This window comes from Rhinichthys klamathensis, unplaced genomic scaffold, assembly GCF_029890125.1.
Source record: "Rhinichthys klamathensis goyatoka isolate OS25496 unplaced genomic scaffold, OSU_Roscu_1.1 h1tg000372l_1, whole genome shotgun sequence".
In the NCBI taxonomy this organism is placed as follows: domain Eukaryota; kingdom Metazoa; phylum Chordata; class Actinopteri; order Cypriniformes; family Leuciscidae; genus Rhinichthys; species Rhinichthys klamathensis.
Window position 1 is genome coordinate 1,749,287 of NW_026606879.1, and position 24,003 is coordinate 1,773,289.

At 37.2% G+C, this 24,003-nt stretch overlaps 1 protein-coding gene across 11 annotated transcripts in view; it reads right to left on the minus strand.

The window, feature by feature from the left end:
• The window catches only part of tns1a (tensin 1a), a 141,520-nt gene that overhangs the window by 75,101 nt on the left and 42,416 nt on the right, over positions 1-24,003 (minus strand). For 5 of the 11 annotated variants that reach the window (XM_056233630.1, XM_056233628.1, XM_056233629.1 and 2 more), the window contains one exon: positions 19,133-19,170. In XM_056233630.1, coding sequence (XP_056089605.1) covers positions 19,133-19,170 — 38 coding nt within the window. Of the gene's footprint in view, positions 1-19,132; positions 19,171-20,096; positions 20,252-20,784; positions 20,801-24,003 lie in introns of those variants that run through there. The other 6 variants (XM_056233638.1, XM_056233637.1, XM_056233632.1 and 3 more) reach the window with 4 other exon arrangements.

A 24,003-nucleotide genomic window follows, 5' to 3' on the forward strand; every position in this document is an offset into this window, starting at 1 on the left:
CACTCAGCAGTTGTATTGCTCCTATTAGTTTAAATGTAGTGACGCACATTTGTGAATTTGTTAAATAGATGGGTTGTGCACACATTAATAATTAGCATCAGGCCTATCCATTTGTAGTTGTTTGTGTGTGGGTTGTGAAATGCTTAAAAACCGCGAAAAGAAAGTCTCAAAATCCAAATGAATCAAATGAAATTGACTCAGAAAAGACGTCAATGAATGCACGCGTGTCACCTGATCCACACATGCACATCTTCTTTGTTGCATGCGCAAATTATGATACACTAATACAAAAGAAAACATTTGTATTCACAAAAAAAAATTCTCTATTTGTACAAATTGCTATAATTCATTTCACATCACATTAAATTTAGAATTTTGCACACGCAAGTTGTTGTGGATAGCAAAACATATCTGCAAAATTTATCAAGTTCATGGATAATTGTACTTGCACGTGTTAATCATTTTGATACTACCCAGCGAGCAAAGAGTCGTCTATAATACGTCTAAAAGACGTAATTGTTAGACATCCAAAAGACGTCCTCACAGGAGCCAGAATGAAAGTTTTTTATACGTCTTTTCAGGACGTTGTTTAGACGTCAATTAAAGACGTGCTACAGACGTAATTTTTAAACATCCAGAAGACATCCTCACAGGAGCCAGAATGAAAGTTTTTTATACGTCTTTTCTGGACGTTGTTTAGACGTAAATTAAAGACGTGCTACAGACGTAATTGTTAGACATCCAGAAGACGTCCTCACAGGAGCCAGAATGAAAGTTTTTTATACGTCTTTTCTGGACGTTGTATAGACGTAAATTAAAGACGTGCTACAGACGTAATTGTTAGACATCCAGAAGACGTCCTCACAGGAGCCAGAATGAAAGTTTTTTTATACGTCTTTGCTGGACATTGTATAGACGTAAATTAAAGACGTGCTACAGACGTAATTGTTAGACATCCAGAAGACGTCCTCACAGGAGCCAGAATGAAAGTTTTTTATACGTCTTTTCTGGACGTTGTTTAGACGTCAATTAAAGACGTGCTACAGACGTAATTTTTAAACATCCAGAAGACGTCCTCACAGGAGCCAGAATGAAAGTTTTTTATACGTCTTTTCTGGACGTTGTTTAGACGTAAATTAAAGACGTGCTACAGACGTAATTGTTAGACATCCAGAAGACGTCCCCACAGGAGCCAGAATGAAAGTTTTTTATACGTCTTTTCTGGACGTTGTTTAGACGTAAATTAAAGACGTGCTACAGACGTAATTGTTAGACATCCAGAAGACGTCCTCACAGGAGCCAGAATGAAAGTTTTTTATACGTCTTTTCTGGACGTTGTTTAGACGTAAATTAAAGACGTGCTACAGACGTAATTGTTAGACATCCAGAAGACGTCCCCACAGGAGCCAGAATGAAAGTTTTTTATACGTCTTTTCTGGACGTTGTATAGACGTAAATTAAAGACGTGCTACAGACGTAATTGTTAGACATCCAGAAGACGTCCTCACAGGAGCCAGAATGAACGTTTTTTATAAATTTTTTTTGGACATTGTTTAGACGTCAATTAAAGACATGCTACAGAGTTAATTGTTAGACATCTAAAGGCAGCCAGAATAAAAGTTGTATTAGTCACGTTTTCTGTAGTAGAAATGTCAAAGAAGACTGTTAAAGACCTATATTGAAACGGAAATCCCATTTGTGCATTTTGCAAGGATCCAACTTTAAAAAATCTTTACTTCAAAACAGTGGCAGTGAGTTAGTTCTCACTGAGAAAAACCCAGTTACTCATTGTTAATGGTTGTCGTGTCATGAAACTGCAGACACACAGACCATAGACCTAAATAAGATTTGAAAGAATTTTGATAATATTGAATACTCAATTGAATACGGGAACTGTGTAGAGTCTTGCATTTGTATATCTTATCAATATAATTGTAATAAACTGCTTACCATTTGCCTGTAAACCAAACTGATCACTCCAAGAAATCAACTATTTAAATCTCAAAATATATATTTTATTACTATTTTGTTCTACTGGACCAAAACTTAAAAGCCAGAACAGTAAAGTTATAAATTAACACAATTTCCCTTTAAATAATCTATAAAATGTTGTTAAAACAGTATAACATATCAATTAACAAAATGTGGCTGCTATAAGCTTCACAAGCTTCATTTATAGCGGCAAGCCCCGACTCTCCCGGGGGCATGTTTCAGATGATCGGCTGCAGACTTTATTTGGGCCTCTGTTGCAGCTGGGTCCCATTTCATGACAGCAGCTACAATCAAAGCAAAAAAATACACATGTAAAATAAATAAATACAAACGCCACTGTTGTGGTTTAGCTTGCAGCAGAGATGCATAGAAAATGTTAGTACTCGAATCAATGAAATGAAACAGTTATTAAATCACAAATCAAGTAAAATTACATCAAGCCTGATATAAAGCATTCCACACACACATACACATATATATATTCTAGGGATGCACGATATAGGATTTTGGCCGATATTCGATATGCCGATATTTTCAGACTAATTTTGCCCGATGCCGATACCGATATATTTGTGTGTTTTTTTAAGTGCAAAAAAAGCTTATTAAAGCTTCTATTAAAGTTCTCAGTCAAGAGCAGTGAGTGATTTCCTCTTTGTGTTTTTTTGTTTTATTAACATTAACGAGATAGTTCTCCCCAAAATTTAAATTGTCATCATTTACTCTCTCAAGTTTCTTTCTTCTGTTGAAATTATAAAAGTTATTTGGAAGAATGTGGCTAACCAAACAGTTGCTGTACTTCAGTGACTTCCATAGTATATTTAAGCACAAGAAAGAAATGAATACAGGTTTGGAACAACATTAGAGTGAGTAAATAATGACAGAATTTTTATTTCTGGGTGCAGTATCTCTTTAAGGACAAGCGGCAGCATATTATTACTGTCTCTTTAAGAACTGCACGCGACGCGTCTAATATACACGCATTTGACAAGCAGATTTTCTCTGTTTGCTTTCACTTTAGACATAACCAACTTTGTTTATGTAAACCGTGTGTGTATTTGACAGTATCAGCGCAATAAGACTCGAAAGATTAGTCCGGTATGCAGACTCTGTGACAGGCTTTTAGTTCCTGTGAGCGTCGGGTGTAACGCGCTCAGAAAAGCGGATGTTAGAACAGCGCATCAGCACGTGAATGATATGTTTACCTAGCAAGACTTTGACGCACATGCAAATAATGAACTTTTGTGAATTGCGGTGTCCCGTGACCGTGAGTGTAACTCTACCTCTGCGTTTACATGTGATGTGATGTGAATGTACGTCGCGTTGTACAGTATGTTGAGATGAAGGCGCCAGAATTGAACTGATAGAATGCACGATACTATGATTTTTCTTCAAAAGCAGATCGTGGAGACATTTTAATCGTCCACGATCAAAAACCGTGGGACGCACACCCCTAGTTGGAAGTTTTGCTGGCGCTCATGCTTCGTTCGCGTCACGTGCGCATAGGAAACACGCCACCCTATCGGCAAGGCTCATCGGCAGAAATATTCATATCGGCCGATGCCGATGATGGTCATTTTAAGCTTTTATCGGCCGATACCGATGTTGTCCCGATATCATCGTGCATCCCTAATATATTCGTATTCGTATTGAACCGTTCGGTACGAGGCTTTCGGTTCAGTGTGCATTACAAACCGAACGGTTTGTTGGACCATTTTTCCTGCTGACCAAAATTTCGTTATTTAAAATGTAGGGGCGTGGCAAGCGTGCTCATAATGTAAGAGACGCTGCTGCGACCACAACATTGCCCAACATCAAATAGCAAACGTAATGTAAGCGGAACGAAACTGCAGCTGCGCTACTCGTTATTGTGTGGTTGACGGATCGTTTATCAGTTTGGACCAATCCAGCGTCTTGATCAAGCGACACTGTTACTACACAGCACTAAGAGATCCAGTAAAGAAAGCAGTTGAATTTGCCACTGAAGTAATAATATCGCAGCGAGATCTAGTGAGAAACATTCACATTTCTTCGTTATTAACGGATCAAACAGCGCTGACGTGGAAAACAGGAATAAACATTGTGCCATGAATGAACTATCCAGTGCCCACAGATCAGCAACATTCACCATGGATTTACTGTAGTAACACTACTAACTGTAACCATGGAAGTTTGGCAGGAATAGTAGGCTATAATGCGTTCAAGTAACGTTACGTCGGTTTTATTTCGACATTATGAATAAAATTGCTGCCCTCAAATGTTAATCTGAAATAAAATAAACCTTTGTTTATAACTACTACAATATTACAATTAATTTTTTTCAAGGAGCAAGGAGCTGTTTTTGTTTTATATGCTCCTAAGAAGAGTCAAGTGTAGCTCCATCACTGCTCAAAGTAAAAAATTATCATACTTTGATGAAAAATTATTAAAAAAATTAAATCAAGGAAATTTCTCTGGCTTTTCTTTCTTTTTGCTGTATCAAAAACGTACCGAACCGTGAATTTTGTGAACCGTCACACCCCTAACATATATATTTATTTACATTTGAATACAGTTATCAAAGACCTGTTTGTGAAAGGTTTTTTATTTTTATTATTGTTTATGTTAAAACTAGGGGTGTGACGGTTATTATATAACCGTGAGACCGATGGTTATAGTTGAACACCGTCATTAGAACTCTATAACCGCCAAAACCGTGTTATTAAAATATATTGCAGATAAGGTTATACTAATATCAGTGTTGGGGAGTAACGGAATACATATACCAGCGTTACGTATTCAGAATACAAATTATGAGTAGGCCTAACTGTAATCTCCACAGTAGAGCCCGACCGATATATCGGCGGGCCGATATTATCGGCCGATTTTAGGCATTTTCCTAACTATCGGTATCGGCATTTATAATGGCCGATAAATGAATATTTTAAAAAATGCGGGTGCGGTGATTCATGTAAGGGTGGCGCTGCCAATAAAGCACCTAAAAGCTGTCACAAGAACTGGCAAAAGTAATGATTATGAATACAACAAATATAGCAAGGAGACATTTTAATTTTTTATTAATAAACAAGTGTTTTCAGTCAGTGTCAGCCAAAGATGAAGTTGACGAAGCTGACTTGCGATCTTTAGTGAACGCGTGCCAGAGAGAAATGCACATTTCATTCGATTACATAAGTCTGTCTGTCTTTCGTTTTGAATTGTTCTGTTTAAAAGCAGACATTTCAATATAGATATATTTCAATTCTCAGGTCTATACGCTGAGTTTCGGTTCATGAGACGAGCTCCAGTTCACCCGCAGGCGCCTCCGTGTCGAGATTATCTATCGTCTGCTAAATTTACTTCTTATAAATTAAATCCAGACAAATGGTTGATGAAACATTGATTAAAATTAAGATACAATTAATACAAAACGAAATTCACTTTGAAACGAAAGGTTTTGTGCTTTCTGTTTGATGTCTATGTAAAAGTTTCAAAGCATATTTTAGTGCCGCTTTCAGAGCGCTCACGTCCGTAGTGCTGAACTGTCGCGTCTGTAACATTGTTTTTCCTTAATGCGAACACGAAAAATAAATAAAATGAATATTTTATGTAGCCTGTGGAGACTGAGAGCCAACCCTTCTTCATCCGGTGGGTAGTAGCCTAATTGTGATTTGCGCAGTGTAATTCACAGAATTGATTTCTCTGCTACAGCCTCTGTCACGTATTGTGTGAGCTTGTGACTATTGCAAGCGCGCAACTGAGAAGTCCTGATTATATTGTCTGCTATATTTAGGCCTACTTCTTATTTATTAAGGCAATTGGTTGATGAAACATTGATTAAAATGCGTGGCGCGAGCGATCTCCGACAGTAAACTGATTCTGCTTTGTCTCGGGTAAACAGCTGTTGCGACGCAAGCAGTAACGGCCGCGTCCGGTGTAGACAGTGTTAAAGCTCATTCTGCCTGATAACGCTACGTTACAACATCAAGCAATATTCCAATAATTTATATAATTATAACACTTTATATAGGGCCATTTTGCATTAAGAGTAGCCTAGTTTCACGTTTAGTACATTTTGCTTACTAATTATTTAAAATAGTATAAAAGTACTGTACATATGTAATTAAAAACGTTTTCATTATGATATTATTAATTTTACTTTAGTAAAAAGATCTGAGTTCTTCCTCCACTGGTAGAGATTAGAGGAATTAAGAGTAAAAATAGAAGATATTAAGGTTTTGTCAGTGACACTTTTTATATATTTATTGATACAAGTTATGACTAAATTAAAAGACAAAGTCGTTAGTGAAGATTATGCAACAGTATTAGAATATAATATAATATAATATAACATGCAATGCAAACTAGTTTGGTTACAGCTCAGCTGTATAATTCTCATTCTATCATTCCCCCTGCATCCATTACATATCTGTGTCACACAAGTGTTTGATCACCACATTTGAGTGATCATTGCAAAACGTGTTTATAAAATATATTTATTCTGTTTATACTGTGTAAAGTACCCATCAAAAGTTTGTACACACCAATAGGAAAGTGTCCAAACTTTTGACTGGTATACTGTACTATAATACACATAAATAATATTGCTACTGTATTATAATATACACATAAATAATATCGGCCGATATATCGGTATCGGCCTTTTTTTACTCCCTAATATCGGTATCGGCATCGGCCCCCAAAAATCCATATCGGTCGGGCTCTACTCCACAGAACAAAAAAAAAAGTAAAAAAAAAAAATTGTGTTTGCATTTATGAGGAAAAAACAATGTTACAGACGTGAGCGCTCTGAACGCGGCACTAAAAGATGCTTTAAAAATTTCACAGACACACCAAACAGAAAGCACAAAACCTTTCTTTAAAGTGCATTTAGTTTTGTATTAATTGTATCTTAATTTTAATCAATGTTTCATCAACCAATCGCCTGGATTTAATAAATAAGAAGTAAATATAGCAGACGATAAACACGGAGGCGCCGGCGCGTGAACTGGAGCTCGTCTCATAAATGAACCGAAACTCAGCATATAAGGTAGCCTACTTGCCTCACAGACAGGTCTACTTTTAAACAGAACAATTCAAAACGTAAGAAAACAGACTACAGACTGCTCTCTGCTTATGTAATAATCCGTATGAATTGTGTATTTCTCTCTGGCGCGTTGACTACTGCGAAGATCGTGAGTCAGCATCGTCAACTTCATCTTTGCAGCCGACACTGGCAAAGAAAACACTTGTTTATTAATAAACAATTAAAATATCTCATTGCTATATTTTACATATTCATAATCATTACTTTTGCCGGTTCTTTGTGACAGATTTTAGGTGCTTATTGGCAGCACCAGCCTTACATGTTACACCACCGCATCACCGCACCCACCAGAATAGGCCTGTTTGATTTTTTTTTGTTAAAGTCCCACTCCGATCATATTTTGAGCTATTTTTAAACATTCCCAGTGGTCTTTAAATTATGATTATGCCATTTTTAGCCAAAATCACAAAACCTGTGCCGTATTCTGGGACTTCGCTTCAGCAGAGCGGCAGTAGCTCATTAGCAATTCGCCTCTGCGTTGTGGGCGGAGCCGTTGGCACGGAGACGACCCTCCCCCTGCCCGTTGCTGAGAGCTCTGTCTCTCCCGCTAGCTTACACCCCCAATACCGGTGGGGCAACAGTATTATATACACGTTAATTATTATTATCCGAAGTTAATCAAAGTTATCACCGATCACCAATCATTATTTCACTCCAAGACATCGCGTGTGGAGACGCCCAGTGGAGTTACTACGTCACAACTCCAGTCTATTTTAGCCGGCATTTTAGCGTCTGCTACTGATTCACGGCCATTTGAATGTAGAAATACTCAGAAATACAACTTTGAGCTTATTTTTCTCAAGATATGTCCTCTAACATCAGAAAAATGCCACAAGAACATGTTAACACCTAGAAAAACATTATTTTCATCGGAGTGGGTCTTTAAGGATTTGTTTACTGTGTGTGATTCATTTAATGGAAAGCTCAAGTCACTGCTAGTTGTCTGGCTGTTAATTCTAAATAAACGTAGAGCAAGTAGCAGTGTCTGCTCGTTTATTCAAACTAAGTTGTCCTATAACAGACGAACGTCGCAACGCTATGTTTTTTTTTGTTTTGAAAACCAAATCTTTTGTATGTGAAAGAGCCATGCGTTAAAAGTCAGATGGCACAAAATATGAACAAAATAAATAAAAAAATTGAATATTGAATTGCATAGCATCATATTTTTCTCCATTGCATCGTATTACATTGAATCGCATCGCGTTGAGTTGAAATCAAATCGCACCGCATCGTAATAATAGTGAATCGCATTGCATTGCATCGGTAGCTGCTTATATGTAGCCTATCTTTAATGTATCGTATCGTTGGCTATGCATCGACATGCGTATCGCATCGGCCTCAGTTATGGAGATGCACATCCCTAATACCTACATAGGAAAAGTAACTACATTTACATACTGTGAATCGTTTTTTTAAATCGAGAATCGTTTTTGCATCGAAAATCGCTATTGAATCGAATCTTGAGCCTAAAAATCGGAATCGTGACATTTTCTGAATCGTACACCCCTAATATAAACACACCTGTTTGCTTGGAACACCCCTTTAATTGTAAATTTATTAAATCACATGTAAGGTTTATAAATAGTAGCTAAAGGAGAGTAAACTGATACCCCCTTTATTCTCTCTACCTTATGCCGTCCGAAAGGGTATGTGATTTTCTTTCTTCAGATGAACACATTTTAGAAAAAATAAACTAGACTTTTAGAAAAATTATCCATCTCTTGTGTTTGTGTTAAATACTGCAAGTGAATAGACACCAAAATGCGGAAGGTCGAAAAAGTCCAAGAGCATTGTAAAGCTCACATGATAAATGCAGAAAACATCTTGTGTGAACAACACAGCAGGCTGTACTGTATGAAGTTTCTGGTGCATGCACTTGCATTATATTGGCTAACAATAATGGATAATTTTTCAAAAAATCTTTGTGGAAAGAAAGTCATATACATCTGGAATGGCACGGGAAAAAAGAGATATTTTTTTTATTTTGGAGTGCACTGTGCCTTTAAAATTGACTACGGTTTTAGATACTGCAATGGATACTTACTAGTGATGGACTTGTTTCTCTGTTGGTGCCTGTTCTGCTCCGTAAACATTGTTCCAATGCTTGATCTAAAAAAAAAAAAAGTTAAAAAGTGCGTTAATAGATTATTGATCTGGGTGACATAGGACCATTTTGAATGTGTTCCTTAAATAAATTATACAGGTTATGTGTTATATAAATCTGGAGAACCCTTACTAAAATTAACAATGTTTTGTGACACTAACCAAATGGTAATAAAATATTGTAATCAATCCACCATAAAAAAACATGGTTTCTACACCTTTACTATAATAAAAACCATGGTTAATTTAGCAAATGTCCTTAAAAGAACAGCTCATCCAAACAAAAAGAAAAGTTCTCTCATTATTTAGCCTACTCACCCTCATGTTGAAACTGTATGAGTTTCTTATGTAGAACCATAATTAAGATATCTTGAGAAATGCCTTATTTGTTTTTGTTTTTCTCATACAGTTGTTTTATTCCCAACATTCTTGTGTTTCACAAAAGTAAGTTAGACATTTATTTTTGGGTCAGCTAGGCCTGTATAAACTCAAGAAGATAGAAGATAAAACATTGTCTGGAGGGTTTGAACCAGTGTGCCTTTGAGCAGAGTGTCCATGTTCTGCCTCTATTTCACGTGTATTTTATGACAATACTCACCATCTGAAGATCGTGTGGCTGGATAATATTTAACGTTACTCCCAAAATGCCTGGATCATGAAGGAAACACACACAGCAATATTAGCTATTTGTTTTTACTTAGGCTACTAACAGAGACATTTGCAAAAGCTTGCAAAATTGACTCACCAGCTCCAAGACAATAACGTTAGGCCTAACTTTAACGTTAAATCCGCGATCAACAATTTAAAAGCCTAGTTTGCAGATTCTTCTAGACTCGAGTAAAGGAGTGTGGTTCGAGTTCTTCTGTCTAAAGAGACAATGTTCTCAGTTCACTCATTGTAAAGCTCCAATGCTGAGTTTTATTTTATTTTTTTATCATAAACTAAGTTAGCTGACAATACACATGCTAGCTCAGCACATAATTAGCCTAATACATTGGAATACCGTACTAATATCAATATTTCTCTAATCGCGTTTAGATTCTCCATTTAATACACTATATTTTGATGTATTAGAATTTGTATAAAATAAAAAGTTATTTACGTTACCTTCCGTAGATTGCAATATGTCCATTATTCGTTGTCCATATTCCTTGTTTGTTCTTCATTTACATCCCGCAACTCGCTCAAAATAAACATTTAGCAGTCCGATGTAAAATAATCCATGTTTTAAACAATGTAAAAGCCACAAAACCGAAGTAGGTCCCGAGCAGCAGCACACACACCCACTCACTTCAACTGACGTATTCAAACTTGACTGGTAAAGGCGCGCATAGTTGTCATTGGCCAGATTCCTGGATGACAGTCAGAATAACCAATCATGCTCAAAACAACTCGGAGAGACAGCCAATAGTGTGAAAACATTGCAATAACAGGACAATATGAAATGTTTTAAATGAAAGAATAGGAAAAAAATATACACGTGCTATTTAGTTGTATTTGTAGGCTGGCTGTTATATTTAATCAATTGTTTAAATGTGTTTTCATTGCAGTGTATGATTAAAAATGAAAGATAAAAAATGAAAGATAAAAAATGAAAGATTAAACAGTAACTTGTATACCATATATAATAACATTTATTTATCACTGTTCTGATAAACAGCAATTTAATAGAGCAAACAGTATAATTAAACAGAGCAAACACTGCATATCCATTCATACAATTCTGTATGACGTATGTGAAAAACTAATGGATTGGTATCATGGTGGTGACATTAGAGTTACATTCATGTGACCCATAATGACCCTTTTGCACTTTCACAAATTCTTGACCTTTCCTTTAGAAACACTCTAATGCCTAATAAATGTCAACATGCTTTGTGGTACTGTTACACAACATGTTGGTTTAGGGTTAATCCCTCTGTCCAACGCAACACTTGCTAACATTGGTATAATTAAGTTACAACATAATACCCTGGGTTTCACAGGCAAGGCTTAAAGGAGAACTCCGGTGCAAAATGAACCTCGGGTCGGGTGTAATAACACATTGGTACAGACTAAATCGTTCCCTGAGATTTGTTTTCATGATAATCGAATATAAAGAGTTTTATCTCTAAAAACAGTTTAGCTTATAACGCTAGTATATTGGCATAGAGTAAGCAAAAAGAGATCGCTAGTTAATACCACTAACAAGGCTCAAATTAGCCCCACACTAACACGGCAGCATAATGAGGGTCCTTACATGCAAACTGAAGCATTGAGAACTTTGTAAGTGTATAGACAGTTTAATAAGAAGATACTTTACACAGACAGTACAGTTAGCGCATACAGACAGGAGCCATCTTGGAAAACAGTCTCGACCAATCGAACCACGAGGGTGAGCGAACAGTACGTGTAGATATTGAAGATAAGATAAATTATATTTATTTTTTTATTTTCTCTGTTGCGTTAAGTGCTTCTCTTACGCGCTCAGTGCTTTCTTCCGGAAACAACGGACCATATGAGATTCCAAGTCACAGTTCAGCTCACGTATCACCGTGTTCGTGGTTTGACTGATCGAGACTGTTTTCCAAGATGGCTCCTGTCTGTATGCGCTAACTGTACTGTCTGTGTAAAGTATCTTCTTATTAAACTGTCTATACACTTACAAAGTTCTCAATGCTTCGGTTTGCATGTAAGGACCCTCATTATGCTGCCGTGTAAGTGTGGGGCTAATTTGAGCCTTGTTGGTGGTATTAACTAGCGATCTCTTTTTGCTTACGCTATGCCCAATATACTAGCGTTATAAGCTAAACTGTTTTTAGAGATAAAACTCTTTACATTCGATTATCATGAAAACAAATCTCAGGGAACGATTTAGTCTGTACCAATGTGTTATTACACCCGAGGTTCATTTTGCGCCGGAGTTCTCCTTTAAGCCTGTAGTCCAGACTAAAATGCACGTTTGAGCTGTATTACCTGAAAGCAACTTGTAGGCTATACTGACATATCTTATGTCAGTGCCATTGTTTTGTCTCAAGATGCACACCAGTAATGTTTTTTTCTTCTAAGGTACATTTTTAAAAGCTATAATTGAATGCCCAAATTTAACTAAGGCCTAATCCTGGCTTTATATCTAAACCCTGTCTGTGAAACCGGGGGTTAGAAATTAAGGGGTTAACCCTAACCTTAACCCTTGTCTACAGACTTTTATTTAACAGCATGGATACTCCAAGGTGTTGACTGCAGTGGTTAGGTCTTTAGCATTTATAAAGGACAAAGATCTTCTCACTGTGACAGTCTGTAATGTATTTTAGCAATGATTGTTTGTAAGGATTGTCCCTAAAATAGAGCTATTGATGCATTCAAGACATGTCATAAAGATCGTATTTACGAATTGAACACACATGAACGCAACCACAATGATGAACATAGGAAGTTATTTACTGTAAAATTAGGATATTTTTTTTACAGTGCAGTATGAACATCTGTTCTGAACTAGTTCTGGCTGTCAGTGGACGTTTAGATAATGGCCAGATTGGACATCTTTTATTTACGTAATTTATTGACTGTTTCTGGATGTCAACGGACGTCCAGATTATAGTCAGTATGAACGTCTTTTCTCAACTAGTTCTGGCTGTCAGTGGACGTTTAGATAATGGCCAGATTGGACATCTTTATTCACGTCATTTATGGACCATTTCTGGATGTCAACGGACGTCCAGATTATAGTCAGTATGAACGTCTTTTCTCAACTAGTTCTGGCTGTCAGTGGACGTTTAGATAATGGCCAGATTGGACATCTTTATTCACGTCATTTATGGACCATTTCTGGATGTCAACGGACGTCCAGATTATAGTCAGTATGAACGTCTTTTCTCAACTAGTTCTGGCTGTCAGTGGACGTTTAGATAATGGCCAGATTGGACATCTTTATTCACGTCATTTATGGACCATTTCTGGATGTCAACGGACGTCCAGATTATAGTCAGTATGAACGTCTTTTCTCAACTAGTTCTGGCTGTCAGTGGACGTTTAGATAATGGCCAGATTGGACATCTTTATTCACGTCATTTATGGACTATTTCTGGATGTCAACGGACGTCCAGATTATAGTCAGTATGAACGTCTTTTCTCAACTAGTTCTGGCTGTCAGTGGACGTTTAGATAATGGCCAGATTGGACATCTTTATTCACGTCATTTATGGACCATTTCTGGATGTCAACGGACGTCCAGATTATAGTCAGTATGAACGTCTTTTCTCAACTAGTTCTGGCTGTCAGTGGACGTTTAGATAATGGCCAGATTGGACATCTTTATTCACGTCATTTATGGACCATTTCTGGATGTCAACGGACGTCCAGATTATAGTCAGTATGAACGTCTTTTCTCAACTAGTTCTGGCTGTCAGTGGACGTTTAGATAATGGCCAGATTGGACATCTTTATTCACGTCATTTATGGACCATTTCTGGATGTCAACGGACGTCCAGATTATAGTCAGTATGAACGTCTTTTCTCAACTAGTTCTGGCTGTCAGTGGACGTTTAGATAATGGCCAGATTGGACATCTTTATTCACGTCATTTATGGACCATTTCTGGATGTCAACGGACGTCCAGATTATAGTCAGTATGAACGTCTTTTCTCAACTAGTTCTGGCTGTCAGTGGACGTTAAGATAATGGCCAGATTGGATATCTTTATTCACGTCATTTATGGACTATTTCTGGATGTCAACGGACGTCCAGATTATAGTCAGTATGAACGTCTTTTCTCAACTAGTTCTGGCTGTCAGTGGACGTTTAGATTATGGCCAGATTGGACATATTTTTTTAAGTCATTCATCGACTAATTCTGGATGTCACCGGACGTCCAGATTATAGCCAGTATGAACGTCTTTTCTCAACTAGTTCTGGCTGTCAGTGGACGTTTAGATTATAGCCAGATTGGACATAATTTCTCATTGTCATTAATCAACTAATTCTGGATGTCAATGGACGTTCAGATTATGGCCTGGACGGACGGACGTGATATCAACCTGTTTTGTATGTCCACAGACGTCGCTTGCTCAGTGGGTATATTCATCCCATAGTAGTCCTACGTCACCGGACTACTTCACGGTAGCCTACTTTAGACCGCGGTGGAAACGCAGGCAGCATGCATGTCTGGTGGGGAAAAAGTTCCTGGGACAAATTGTTACAGGTAATTTCGGTGAAAATGTAGCTTTTGTGTGTATGTGAAGTTATTGTGGTTTTTGATTCTTTAACACTTGGTTTCTTCTTGGATTTTTTTTTTTTTTTGCGTGACTAAAAAGCTGGAATTACATCCTCACCTCACCTCTTCCCTGCCTGAACATTACACACAGACCTTATTTCAGACATTTAACCAAAACCCATTGACTTTGGGATGATGGAACAGGAAGTGCTACAATTCTAACTCTGCTCTGTTTTTTTTATACTGGCATAACCTGCATGTCTACAAATCTATTTAAACAAATATATTAAAAACTGCAAATTATGATTTTTTTCTTTAATGTACAGTATGTGAACACGTAAACTGATTATGGGGTTCAATAATGCCCCTATGTTATTGCAAATGTTTATGGCCACGCATCATTTTTTACTTTAGTTAATTGAGACTGTTCTTCTGTCCACCTTTTTTCCATATTGTTGAAATGACACTCATATGGAGTTTTATTTTAATAATAAAGTTGAGATGAAATGCACATCTGATATCTTTAGAAAATGCTGTCTAAGATGATATTTAATTGTGGGTAAACCTTATCCTATCATTCTAATTTGACAAGGAATTTATTTTCTAGTTACTAAAAAAGTAGCATACTGCAGTTGAGAGTGGTAGACTGTTTCTTCCACACAGAGACAGTGTTTTTGTCCTGCGGCAACTGAGCATTTTTTGAAGACATTCTGCCAAGTGGATAAATTTGAAAATGCCATTTACAAAAAAAGATGATTTAAAGCTACAATCTGTCATTTATTTTTCGCCGCTAGGGGTCGCTAACCTCTTACAAAGGCATATATTGATGATGCAGTAAATGAGCATGGAATCATGGAACTTGTCTTCATGCCGATGAATCTAACGTTAATAATGTTTAAGGGGAAATAATGTTTATGGATGAGCGAATACATTCATGTTTTTTAACATGCTGTGGTATGAAGCAGGGCGCGATTGCTAATGAGAGACAGATCAGCGCCACATGCGACCGCGTCCCGTGGATATAAAGGAACGAGGACATTTCATTCTACCGAACTACCACAAGTGCTGAATTACTACTTAAACTGGTCATTTTATTTGACAAATTTAACTTAATGTGAGGTAACGCAGCACTGTTTCACTTGGTCTAGGTTACACTATCATACTAAACTGCATTTGAGTGAGTTGAAAGTTATAATGTTATTCTATGTGTTAGTTTGTTGGCTGTATGAGTCTAGCAGTAAGCTAGATCAACATTAGAATAATATACTGATCATATTCTAACATTTCATCATGTTGAGCTATATAACATTCATTCGTTTTATGTACAGTTGCTCACCTGTCTAATACATGCAAGAGCGGCGTCTCTGTCAAGTCGTGAAGCTCTGTCAAGTAGAAGTTTGTCGCGGATGTGGAGCTCTCTGCATCTTGAATATTGATCCTCATTTTATTTCTCCTTTTGTCTCGAAAGTCTGCTTGACATTGTCCATAATGTTTAAAAGAAACAACAACAGCGTGCCGCTAGACATTACGCAGTTGTCCACGTCTGTCGCCATGGTTACTATGGCAGAACAAGCGGAAACCAGGGATAACGCGGATATTACGTCATTGACAGGTGACAAGGGACGGGCACTATTTAAAATTGTGAATTACTCTGAATTTACAAATTCTTGGAAACATTTAGGATAATGTAAGTACACAATTTAAATAAATATATAACACTGTGCAAGTGGTTTTTGGATATTTCGAAACAAAATTTTTACATATTGTACCTTTAAGCATCTTCCGACATTTCAGTGTGGACGAGAAACTTTTGAAAAAACAAAGAAAACACTTGAAAAAGCTAGCATGGATGGAGAGCATTTTGAAGTGAAAACACCATTTTCAAATGTATCTGGATTAATAATAATAATAATAATAATAATAATAAGTTTATTTTATATAGCGCCTTTCTCAAACCCAAGGTCGCTTTACATAGTGTGAAGGCAAGTATACACAACAGCAACAACCAAAACAATACAACAAAGACAAGTTATCTGTATGAAGCTATGAGTTTTAGTAGACGCTAGTAGACGTAGCCTGGGAGTAGGAGTCCTGTCTTGCCTGTACTCGAGAAGGATGATGTGTGATTTCCAATGACAGTCTTCACTCCTATTGGTTACCACTCCTAAAAGCTCTTTATTTGCATTAAATTAAACTTTTATAAAGTTTCTGAAGCCCCTGGACAAGCCAAGTCGTGTTTTACCAGAAGTTGCCAGCTCTCATTCAAAATGAATAGATGATGTCCCTTTTGGAAGTTGCATATGTAGATGCGGCTTAATAGTTGTCGGTACCAAAGAGAGTCTTTGATGTACTTTTTTATTTGGAGCACATTTGCATGAACACCTGGCTGAGGGTGCAGCGACATTACTTGATGTATCTGTGAACAATCTATATCATCACTGGTGGGAGTTTTAACCAATGGCAAACCAGAAAGATGAGTAACAACTTCTCTCTCAGCAGGTAGTGACAAGGAAATGAACCCGGAATCTGTTCTGTCTCAGCTCAACACACAATCCTCTCCTGCGTGTCTCTTCACTCTCTTATATACTGTTGTGAACGATCGATTTAAACCTGCTCAAGGTGGCGGAATGAGTGATAGTACACAAGCTTGTGTGTTCAATCCCATGGCCACAGAGGTAAGCTGTGGGAACCCAGTATCTATTAATGAAATAGTGGAGGCAGTGAAATTGGCAGAGGCAACACAGCCCTTGGATCATGGGGACAGAGGCGCAACATTCTCCCAGGAGGGGCACTGAAAAAATGACTCCTGAATCCCAACTCTTGTACAGATAATTCACTGACTGCTGTGGGGCTGAGCAAAGAGTCGAAACAGACAAGAATTCCCATGAGGCCCAAGCATGGCTTGCAGATTGCATTCTTGACTACGACACCAACTATAGACTTAGGCAAGAAAATAATTTTAATGGACAGAGTTTTTTTTTATTCAATTTTAGATTTGGGAAGGTTTGTCAGCCAAGTCATAGTTGTTACAACCTGGATAAAACAGAACAAAAACTCGTCCCCATCACGTTTACACAGCGATATGCAATATGCGGCCATCATTTCAGGATGTGATTCTTGGGCCCTGGATGTTGGTCTTAAAAATCTACTGTTCCACTACTGGCCACACCCACCATGCAGCACGCTACACAAAGACATGCTTGGCCACCGTTTTGGGAGCCCAGCATGCAGAAAAAACTGCCCTATAGGATATGCTGGTATGCACAAGTACATCCAGTCAGTTGTTGTCACAAAATAAACCCTGACAGGGTAATCAGGTCTTTTGAAAATATATGTCATATAAAACTTGAAAATAGTATTTTTGTGCAATAAACAATAAACGTAAAATTCTGTAACATTTTTTAAACTTTTCACTTCAGAAATAATTTGCTAAGTATCGTCTTTGAAAAGAGATCAAACGAGATCAAAAGTTTGTGTTCTAAAGCATTCAAGATTTACAACAGTTTATGTTGGAAATTTAATTTTCAGGTCTATGCTCAAAAAGTGAATAAATGGATTATAACTACAGCATAAATATAATTTAGTACCATAAAATCCCCTAAAATACAAAATAATAAATACAAAACAGTATCGAGCAAAAATATAATACATTAATTTCATTTCATTGAAATAAATAAAAAAAATCGCAAAGAGCACCAAAGGGTGGGATAATGTGTATTACAGTAGGCCTATTAATACTGAAGTCATGTGGTTTAATTTATGGTGGATATAATCGATAACTAAGGTGCAAGATGGCACTAGCTGCATTTGGATGAAATAAGAGAGCACGTACGTGGTGTGATATAGGATACAATAAAGAAGTGCCGACCTCAAACACCCATATGAGCGGTCACTATACATTGTTGCTATTGACGATGTTTATTATCAGAGAATAATTGACCTCGGAGCTGACCAATCAGAATCAAACATTTCAGAGAGCCGTGTAATAGTGAAAGGTTTTTTTTTTGCCTTTATTGAAAAGGACACTCATTGAGAGATAGAAAGCAGTAGAAGAGAGAGAGGAACACAATTTAAGAGTTATTCCCTGTTAGTTTTTCCCTTCGCTGATTCATGACTGTGTTCAGATTTAATAAGGTTCAGTGTCATTGATGGATCTTGTCTGTGGAATAATATCTTACATCTGCAGCAAATGAGAACATCTTCAGCTAAGATTTTAATCTGTTTCTCACAACGCGCTATTTTACAACTTCAGAAGACTTTAAATATGGTGCATGGGTTGTATGTAAAACTTGGATACGTTTTTGTGTTTTTGTCCTTTTGGAGCTGGACAGACATGTTCACTATGATCTGTCATCATGGAAAAGTTCAGTTAAAATGATTTAAAAATGCCCTTTTTGTGTTCCACTGTAACCTAATGAACTTGAAAAATAATGACATAGGGGTTTAGAATGTCATGAAGGTAAGTACATAACATGGTTTCTCTTTAAACTGAATAGCATCTGGATCTCTAGGATGTCCTAAACAGAGCAGATTAGCTTCTAGGTGTAAACACTGCTTTGTTTCATACATTTGGCACTGCAAAGCAGGGTGATTTTAACACACATGTACACAGAGGTCAATAAAGGTCAATTAAATAAAACACACCAATAAAATCGTGTGTGTCAGAATCTAGCATGATACACAGCTAGAAAGAGAATATAAAGATATCCTTTTGTAAAAGTCCTTTTAAAAGAAAGACAAATATGAAAAATATGTCCATGATTTACCTTTACCTCACATTTCTTATGGCAGGACAACTTGCACACTGCAGGAAAAGGAAAGAAAAAAAATGCATTAAATGTGATCATAGAATTATTGAATTCAAAGTTCAATATACAATCATTTACTCTTACTGTACCAATTCACACTACAAAAGTGCTTTGTAAAGATGATCTGATCTTTGTTCTACAAGACAGGTGCAAATAGGCTATGGCTATTTGTACTATTTAATAGTACAAATATTCAGTTACTTCAATTTACACTTTATGTGAATGGCATGTCACTATTTGTATTTAATGCAAACAAGATGCTATTTGTTGCTATGTATGTTTGGTGCAAACAGCATTTACCACTATTTACACTGTAACACTATTTACAGTGAAAATAGCATGTCCCTTGCAAAAACATTTCTTTGCGGCTAACTTATGGGTACTTTGCGGCAAATCTGCAGCAACCTAAAAGCAGTGAGTTTCTCTGAGGTGAGGCAATTTTACTTCATAACAAATTATATAAATGACAAAAATATGAAAATAGCATGAACTTTATGTCAATAGATATGACTGAAGTTCTGCTAATGTGACAGTTCTTCAGATCTAGATGAATCATGTAAGTGATTTTTTTATTCAAAACAGCAAATTAGTTAAGTAACATCTATCTATCTATCTATCTATCTATCTATCTATCTATCTATCTATCTATCTATCTATCTATCTATCTATCTATCTATCTATCTATCTATCTATCTATCTATCTATCTATCTATCTATCTATCTATATCTCACTTGTGTGTCATATTTAATCTGTGTCCCTCTTTTCTCCAATACTTTATATTTACTTATGTAAGTGAGGTTTTCATTTCAATGACTGTAAATATGTTGCCTGCTGATGATGTTAGATGTGATTAGATGAATTGTCATGCTCATATTCTGTATCAGCTGTATATATAGATTGTTTAGAAACTCATTTATTTACCAGTTGATCCTGAAAGAGAATGAAGCCTGCCCCTGATACTGAAGTCATTGGCAGTCTTAAAAACATGGCTTGTAACAACTCTTGAGAGGTTCCAGCATGAAGGCCCAGGCTTCACCATTCACAAACTCATGGAGGGACTTTAAGAATCATGTGATCTGTATGGCAAGACATCAACAGCATTTAAGTTAAAATTAATAAAGTCTGAGCAATGAAATGAATAACACATGCTTAATGTTCCGTCACCCCATTATACAGTTTAGTTTCACTCTCTTTTTCAGTTCATTTTCAGATCATCTGAAAATGAAAGATGCAGATTTCAACAAAGAAGTGAACTCGTACCTGTAGGGGAGTAGTCATGCTTAATAGGATATGTGAATAAAAAACAAGTAAATGAATGAATTTATAGTGTTTAATGGCTGAGGTTATGATAATATTGTTGTTGTTTTTTAAAAATATTGATAAAATGTAATATTGATTGTTTATCTTGGTTATTTAATATTATGTATTGAATTAGAGCTAACCATTCCATTCAACCAAGTATTGCACATAGTGTTTGATTTTTTGTTGTTGTATTTGAATGTGTATTGTCAAGAGATAATTGTTTTATATATTCAAACCTTAAATGGTATAAAAAATACTTTGAATCTACACCAAAAAGTAGAAGCACTTGTATTACACTCATATTTACCATAGACTTGCCACAACTGTCTGCTGCAAAGTTGCTGCACACTGTTCGCCACAAAGCTCACATGTAAAAAATAAAATAAAAAATGAATTTGTGGCAATGTTCACCATAAGTTTGCCACAGGAGTTTGTCAGAACACTATATTTTTGCAAGGGATAGCTTCTCAGTGAACATCCTGACTGAAACCTCAAGTCTCAAATCATTATATAAATGCCATCAAGAAAAAAAAAGGAAAGACTGAGGAGGTCTCTAGAGCAGAAAGATCAGGAACTTTACTGATTGTGAAGTCAAAATTTTAAGAAAGGGAAAGAAGATGGCTAGCATGGTAGGCAGCAAGATGCCATTCAACATCGAGTCAAATAAATATTACTGATGCAGCAAGACAGAAATCATTTTTGTTAGTTAGAGACGCAGAATATACAGTATATGTATGTTACGCAAAGATGCTAAGGAAAATGCAATTATGGAAACAAATCAACAGAAATGCACAGAGAAAGAGGCTGGTCTGTGGAATATCCAACGACCACAGTGACCACAGGTTATTGTAAGAAACAGACCAATAGAGACAGCCAACAAGAATGTGAGGGATTTGCAGGCCCAAAATGCAGATACCCAAGTGCCATGAAGATGCACAAACGGTGGTGTAACCTGGCCCAAGCTAGAAGCAAAGAGGGGGTCAAAGCAAAACATGCTACAGATGTCGTGCTTAGCAGCAGCAGCAGTAGTGAGGGTGTCACTCATTAAGTAAAAATAAAATGACATAAATGTTTTAAAAAGACATACTGGAGGTATACAAGTCAAAAATGGAAGCTGCAGAGTTTAAAGGGGGAGCACAGTGCACAAGACAGACAAACAAGGAAAAGTGCAAAGATCACATCACATACAGTACATGGGAAACAGAAAAAAAGACTCACAGATGAAGTGAGGAACATATTGTAAGTTGCTCACAACACAACTCTATAATTTTAAACCTATGATAATAGAGCCAATGAATAACTCAGCACGCATAGTACCCATACTAAAGCCTGACAATTCAGTGAGACTATGTTGGGACTACAAGTTGACCACAAGCACCTCCAGACTCTTGCCACAGTACTGCCAAGACTTCAAAGAGCAGAGCTACGACTGAAGTGAGAAGCATATTAATGGGAATGGAGGAAATGTTCAAGGATACAAGGTGGACACTGGAGAGCTGAAGGTTCTGCCAAAATTTCTTCACAGTTCTAATTACAAGTGCAAATGGAGTGTTGAACAAGAGAATACATTTGAACAGGCAAAATAAATTATTCAGTCAGCAGAAGCCTTAGTCCACTATGAGCCCCAAAGAGAGCAGTTTAATTCCTCCTGACCGCCAGAGGCGGTGCTAAGCACTAGTGGATTTTCACAGCGCCAGCCAGATAGGTCAAGAGAATATAACAACAAACTCACGTCATGACAGTAACTCGGTGTAACCCAGTAACCCAGCCTCTTTCGCTTTCTCGCTCATGATAGATCGTTTATTCGCGCTGCCTAGTGCAGCTTAACAGAGTTGCGAAGATTTGCTCTCCAAAACTGTGACAGCGCACTCTATACTATCATCAGGACGGATTCTCATCTTTCTTCATTACGTGAGTGCATTTGATTTTTCGTGTCGGCGACACCCTGTGCTTCACGGTACTACCTGGTGGCTGGTATTTGATCACACTTTATTAGCATTTCCTCACAAAACGAATTTATTGTGGTTTACTTTTTATTGCATAATCACTGTCATGTGGGTTGTTGTATGCCACGCGGTGCTATCCGAAGGGCAGTTTTTGATTAAATTTACGTGTGATTCTGAGTGTTTGTCGCAATCATAAATCTTTCGGTCCTAACCGAAAATGTCATCTGTCGAGTAGGTTATTGTATGCCACACGGTACTATCCAAAGGCTCGGTTTTTTATCCATTTTACATGTGATTACGTGTGTGAGTGTTTGTCATAAATATTTAATCTACGATTGTTTTTTTCCGGGCTCATGTTTTTCACTGTTTGAGCTCCTACGGTACTAACAGACGACGTTGTGGTGTTTCCACCCTTTTACAACACACTCCATGTGGTGTACAACTAACACTAAAACTTTATTCTTCTCCTAAGCATTACTAAATTGATAAAGAGACAGGACAATACAAGTAGAATCACTAGGAGTACAGCAGGTAGGAATTGTTGGATTGATTTCCGTAGAACTACAGAAGGGCAAAGAGCCTTTTCTGTAAAGGGCTTCCAACTCTGGAACATGTTGCCAAATGAGTTTAAAGCCATATGTTAAATAAAGTATTTTACATTGAAGGTAAAGCGGTGGTTTAAAATAAATAAAAGTGGGGCAGGTGCCCGAGACAGTAGCAGCATTGGTGATATTTCCTGAAGAGGCAATGTACACTGCCCAAGTGCACAATGTGGATGTACTGACATATTATTGAAGAAGCCATATGAGTAATTAGCTTATATAACTCAAGCAAAGAATACCATCTACCAGCCTCTTCTTGACTTTAATTGACTTGGCCCTCAAATGTGGACCCTTCTGTGCCTCAGTTCCTACAAACTACTCAATTGCCTATGGGTCGTGTGACTTGTGAGCTAACAGCCCAGCAGTATGGCTTGCACAGGCACAGTTACCTGAAGATTGTAAAAAGACCCTGAGATAACTACAAATTGTAATGGGACATCTTTTTGGGCCCAATGTCTCTGAGGTATTAGAGAAAAGAATGAAACTGTCAGCCTTCATTCACCTTCATCCTCCCCACCACCACCAAGATGGTTCATTCCCCTCCATCCTCCCCACCACCACAAGGGTGGTCCCTTCCTATACCTCCCTGGGTGTCGGCTGTGCCCCTGCCTTCGTCTTCAGGCAGGAAATGCAGATTCCGTACCCTCGGAATGCGAGCTACAGACAGGGCCTACGCCAAAGAACTTTATATTATAATTCTGCTTGCTGAGCTGTTAATAAATGTATACTTGTTACAGTATTTATTCCCCCGAGTCTTTCTGGTAGAACTGTAACTCAGTGAATACTTACCACGCAGACATGAGAGAAATGTCTTTAGAAAGCTTGAAGTGCTATTTTTAAATGATACAATTCATAAAAACAAATATTCTCTGTTTAAGTAATCCGTATGAAACCAACGAGATGTACAGTTACTCAAGCTCTGCTCATTATCTCTAATGTGACCACACCCACGCGTGCACAAGCGATTCACATGCTAAT